This window comes from Microcaecilia unicolor, chromosome 5 (genome assembly GCF_901765095.1).
Source record: "Microcaecilia unicolor chromosome 5, aMicUni1.1, whole genome shotgun sequence".
Classification (NCBI taxonomy): domain Eukaryota; kingdom Metazoa; phylum Chordata; class Amphibia; order Gymnophiona; family Siphonopidae; genus Microcaecilia; species Microcaecilia unicolor.
In genome coordinates, this window is record NC_044035.1 from 257,188,423 (window position 1) to 257,194,422 (window position 6,000).

At 40.5% G+C, this 6,000-nt stretch overlaps 1 protein-coding gene across 2 annotated transcripts in view; it reads right to left on the reverse strand.

Moving 5' to 3' along the window:
* MAN1A2 (mannosidase alpha class 1A member 2) overlaps window positions 1-5,592 on the reverse strand; it is a 488,967-nt gene extending 483,375 nt beyond the window's left edge. For both annotated transcript variants that reach the window (XM_030204025.1, XM_030204024.1), the window contains exon 1: window positions 4,587-5,592. In XM_030204025.1, the coding sequence (XP_030059885.1) occupies window positions 4,587-4,897 (311 nt within the window). In that variant the 5' untranslated portion in view covers window positions 4,898-5,592. The remainder of the gene's footprint in view (window positions 1-4,586) is intronic.
* Between the last annotated feature and the right edge of the window lie 408 nt (window positions 5,593-6,000).

Here is a 6,000-nt window from a genome sequence, read left to right on the forward strand (position 1 = left end):
AAAAATGTTTTTTTCCCTTATTTCTTCTATTAATGGCCACACGCTAATTTTGCTATTAGCATGCGGCCATTTTGTCAAGTTATCACATATGCACTTACTGTCACCCATTTTGTAGGTGGTAAGGGCTCATGCAATATTCAGGTGCTAACCAGTTAATGCATGGTAATATAGCCATGCTAACTGGTTATTACAGGAGTGCCCATTCTCCACCCCCAATAGACCCCTTCAAAAAAAATATATGCCTTTTTTAGTTGCTTGCAGATTTGGCAATAATCGCAGGATGCCTGAACACATCATGCGGTATGCCATTTAAACTGTTAGTGCCCAAGGCATACTAGTAAAAGTGCCCTAGGGTACAAATTTGGCACAGTGAATCCATGCAGTACTACTCTTTGCATATCCTCTAGCCACAGTTTTGTACCCAAGCAGCAAGCCGATGGATATTGCTCCTGCCCTGCACATTAGACTAACAGGGATACCTTTGGTAAGTGATTGGGGGGGGGGGGGGAGTCAGGAGTGTGTTGAGTTGAGGGAGGGGTAACAGCTTGCCATTTTGGGGAGGGGAAGTTATGTTTGAGCAGTGCTGGGACACAAATTAATGGCACTGGCAGCTAGGCTTGATGCACAGGCCCACGTGACATCAGCCCTGTGCAGTGTCAGGGGAGTTACCAGAACCTGTCCTGCATTTACCACACAGGCTTTGCACTTTTGCACTTACCGCGCCTTAAAGGGTTCTTTGACAAAGCTGCAGTAAGCACTAATGTGTGATTACCACAGTGTTAAAGTGCTTACCATGGGGCATGCTGAGGCATCCCACAGTAATTTGAAATATACGCTTGAAAACGGTGTGTAACAAAAAAAAAAAATAATAATAATTGTTTTTTGCCAAGGGAGCAGGTCTGGGGTGGAGAGTGGGTGTGGCTTTGTTGATCAACACGTCAACATTCCCACGCACTAAGAGAGTCTTTTACAAAGATGCATTACTGTTTTTAGTGCGCACTAAACACTAGAGAAGCACACAGGAATATATGGGTGTCTCTAACGTTTGGTGCATGCTTATATTTAGTGCACCTTTGTAAAAGGTGCCCTAACGTATTAGTGCATGATTATTGCCTACAAAATGGATGGCGGTAAAGGCCCACAAACTAATGGCCATATGCTAATGACATTAGTATGTGGACATTAATGCCAAACATACAAAATTGGCCATATTCCAACCACAGAATAAGTGGCCTTAGCGCACGGAAAAGACCTGCAAAAGGGTGGCCATTTTTGCCACAGGTTTGTAAAAAGGGCCCTTGAGTTGGCAAAATTTTAAAACACTTTCATAAAAAGCGTTCAACATATGAAGCCCAACTATGGTCAAAATGGTAATGGTAAAACATATATCCAGAAAACAAACTGATGGTAAAAGTTTGGCAAACTATCACAAAAAGAAAACAACAGGCTGATATTCAAAACTATTTAACCAGGATAGGCTACTGACCGGTCAAATACCACCTACCTGCAGGTATTCAGTGAGAGATAATCGGTTATCTCTGCTGAATATTTGCAGCTAATCACTAACTGGCTATATTGCACGACATAGCTGGTAGGCACGGTATTCAGCGCTAAACCGGCTATGTGGGCACCCCCCCACACACAACCCATATACACATACACATACACACATATTTCTGGCAGGAAATGGCACAAGGTGAGGGCCAGAACTACCATCAAGCTCCCACAGCAGCCCTGCAGTAGTTCCAAACTGCTGCGAAGCAAGCCTGTGGTAGACTTGCCACGTTTTAGTAAAAGGGCCCCTTAACTGGTTAGCGCTGAATATCGGCTTAGCTGGTTAATATGCCGCAGTCAAAAATGAATCTGGATATTGGATAGAAATGGCCCAGCACTGAATATCTGGTCTGACCGCTGACGATAATAGGAAGTCACTACACAGTCTGATGCTGGCTGAATATCGGTGGGCATGACGTTTTTTGTTTTGTTTTTTTGGAGAATACATTTCTATTCTATTATTACAAACAATTTCTCACAGCAATTTCTTATAGTTAACAACCCTGGCAAGAATGTTGTCTCTCTCCCTCTCCCAGAAACAATGAGGACAAATATATTTTTATTTTCTGTACGTTTTCATTTAATAAAGTAGACAAATCATGTAAATTTCATTATGCACAAACAAGTTATGAACATCATATTTAAGCCTCTCTTTTTTTCAGTTCAGTTTATTGCCTTAATGTATTTCCTTCAATTTATCTCTGCCCATCTAACTAGCTCAGGGTGATTGCAACAACAAACTATAAAATACAGTTTACAAGGAGCATCACAAAGCAAAGCATTATACAATCAGACATACTGAAACATAAATCAAAATACCACCTTTAAAATAAATAACTAATGAACTCTTATGCTACTGGAAAGGCTTGGGTCAAAAAAATAATTAAGAATTCACAGCTCCTAAGTTATGTGGAATCCCTTTACACAAGGATGGAGTAATGCAAGACAACACCCTTTTTATGGCCCTATTCAAGTACACATCTTTAAAACCAGGAACCCGTAACAAATTCCAAATCCTGTAAAATATGCAAGGAATGGGCTGAAGGACATACAGATGTTTCACATAGTGGGGGGACATTGAATTTCAATATTTTAAACACCATGGTCAGAATCTGAAAAATCAACCCTAAAGTTCATGGTCCCAGGACTTCAAACCATGAATGATCCAAGCTACAATATTTGGATTAATTGCAGGCAATTTAATATACCACCTTTCATTTCTACAGAACAAGGAGGTTTACAAAATTAAATTCAGTAAATTAAAAAGCAGGAAGCAGAGATCATAACAATGAAGATGAAAGATGGAATACAAAGAAAAAAAAACACATTACAGAAGGCAGGGAGAGGGGCCTTGGTTTACAACCTAGCACAGAATAGGAGCTAAGCAAGGGGGTGGGTTGAATGACAGGGGGGTTTGGACGGCATATAACACCAAAGAAAAGAGGGTCTCGGTCCCAGCAGTTAATCCACCTGCTGCTAAAGGCCAATTTTAAACCAGAAAGGATTCTGTTCACAGGTCAAGCAAGAGGTAGCTGAATGGGGAGGGGACTGGAAGGAATGGATAGTAAATTTTGCTGGGCAAATCTACCGTGAAAAGGAAGAGATGTTGGACTGACAAAATACTTCTCAGATCTACCTACCCCAAGATTTAACACATCATGTTTCAGCATAAGAATCTTAAATTTAAGCCTAAAAAGAAAAGAAAGACACATGCTGCTCTGATAATAGAGAGGAACATGATTAAATTTCTATGTGCCCTAAAGGACATGGACTGCAGTATTCTGGATTAGTTGAAGATGCTTGATAGAGATTTTGAGAGCACAGTAGGGGGGGTAGGGGGGACCTGCAGTAATTCAAATGATTTAGGATTAGAATGTAGTCATCAGCTTCTAATAGGTAACAGATTGAGAACGACTTTCTGTTTAAGGGGTTCTTTTTTCTACGGTGCACCAACGGATTTAGCATTTGCTAAATGTCACGCAGTCTTTGTATACCTAATTTGTTAGCACTCCTTAATAAAAAGGACCCTTAAGAGAGCAAGATGGGATCCAAAATGTGATTTGGCAAATGCCGAGAGGTGTTTCAGGGAAAGTGCCAGGGTAACAAAATGTAATAATCATCAGATTATTTCAGATCCAGCTTACATTTTGAGTGCAATTACAGTCCTCAGCACAGAAAAGCTCACTAACCAACAATTTTAAAACCTGGAAGGTAATTACACACAGTTCAAAAACTCCAACCAGTCCATGCTACTATTATACACCAACATACACTACTTCCCTCACATGCAAAAGTTTATGCCAGTAACACTTGTCCATAGCCATTAAACCCTTCTACCTCTTTTACAGCATAGCCACTTTGCACATATCAATTCCCAGCCTTTTACAACATGAATTTTTTTTCTAGTTCCTGGACATACACACTCCTATCCTCAGAAGGATATTGCTGTAATTCGGGTTATAAGTTTCTAGTAGCACAAGACTGCAATTTCCTGGTTCCACCAGTAAACTGTCAAAAAAAAAAAAAAGGTCCAGCCCAAAGCCTTTTATGCTTAGAGGAAAAAGGTGCTGTTGTACACCTTTCTCTTGAAGTTTGTTCATGCTTTAAGGCTTCTTCATCCTACGGTGTTTCCAGACCACCTAGCAATTAAAGTATAGGCATCAAATTAATATGTATATCTGACTAAATAAATTACTCAGTTTACCACCAAGTCAAGACATTGCAGCTTAAAGATCTACTGGCAATTCCAATACTTAAAACTTAGTAATTCATAAATAAAAATTAAAAACTAGATCAGGACTGAAAAATGATCACAAGCAGCAATGCTCATACCTGCACAAATACTGTTAGGCTCAAAATAAAACAAACGCTCTGAATTACAAACAAAATTCTCTCCTATCTGCACACACACACAAAAAAAAAAATTAGTCTCTCTATTCCCAATAAATTAAAGGTTTTGTGAAGCAGAAGGTGCTCAATTATTTTTCCTTCGGCTAAATAACTGCAAAATATCATCTGTAAATAAATAATACCTGTGCCTGTGTTCATCGTGGCCCTGTCCATGGATCAGGTAGTTTCCTGGGTTTTTACCTCCTTTATTAGCATCAATGTGTGGAATTAGCACATCCTCTAAACCTAGGTCAAAGCGTTTGTGTTTTGAAGAGTCAGGCAGGAAAAAGAATGCCCCAAAACACAAGGTAATGAAGGCACTAAGAATGAGGAGCAGGATAAATTTCTCAGACAGTCTCAGAGTCGCCCTGTGATGTGGGAAGGAGGCCGTACCCAGACTCAGAGTGGGTATTCTACGGCCAGACAGAGGCAACAAAGCCGGAGTGGTCATCATTCACAAAAATATTCTAGATTTTAAAAAAGTGTTTTATCATCATATGTGACATATACAAAACATTAAGAAAAAATATCCTCCAGGATTTTCTAAACGAAGCCAGTAAGTCATTCCGAGCCTTTCAACTCTTTACCAAACAAGGTTGTGCTTAATTTGTTTTAAAAATAAACGTAGTTTCCAAATGACATTCAACAGATATCAGCATTCAGCAGGATTTGTATATAGCCTTCTTTCACCATCCTCTTCGTTACAACACTGTAACTATTATGTATGCACACAAAAAAAATTATCTGTAGAATCTGTACACAGTAATGTCCCGTCCTCTTGACTGCAGGTGGCAAGGCTACAGCTCGTATGGGAGTCGAAACCGAGTGAGCCACCCGAACCCCGGCTAGACCAACTTTTCTGCAGCTCTCCGATGTGCTGTTCCAAAAAGCTGACAAGATGTGCAGCACCGCACGGATACCTGCACTCTACCACTGATCTCGCGAGACCAGAACTGTCGGATTCGTGTGAGGATACAGCAACGTTACCCAGTGAACAACTACCCTATCAAATTAGGTTCTTCTTTGCTTTTTTTATTTTTTTTTCCTCTTCACTGCAGTTGACAATAAACCACAACACCACTCCTTTCCCCCTCGTTTCTGCATTCAGCTCCTCCTGCGACTAAGGAGAACGGAATATGCAGCCACTAACAATCTCCGCGCATGCGCGCCAACGCAGAAAACGTCACATCTTGTAAACCAATCGCGACTTACACTGCTTTTGCGCATGCTCCTTCCCTCCCAGTGTCTCGAAGGCGCGGGAGTTTGTTATGTTAGCAAGGGGGGGGGGGTAGGTGGGTGTTGGTGAGTTTGTTAACAAGATAAGAGCTAGCTGTGCTTGTGTGGCTGGTTGTCGTACTTAGCTTCTTGTATTAACGAAAAGGCATTTTGTATTGTGTTTGGTTGGTACTCCTACTACTACTACTACTACTATTTAGCATTTCTATAGCGCTACAAGGCATACGCAGCGCTGCACAAACATAGAAGAAAGACAGTCCCTGCTCAAAGAGCTTACAAGCTAATAGACAAAAAATAAATAAAGTAAGCAAATCAAATCAA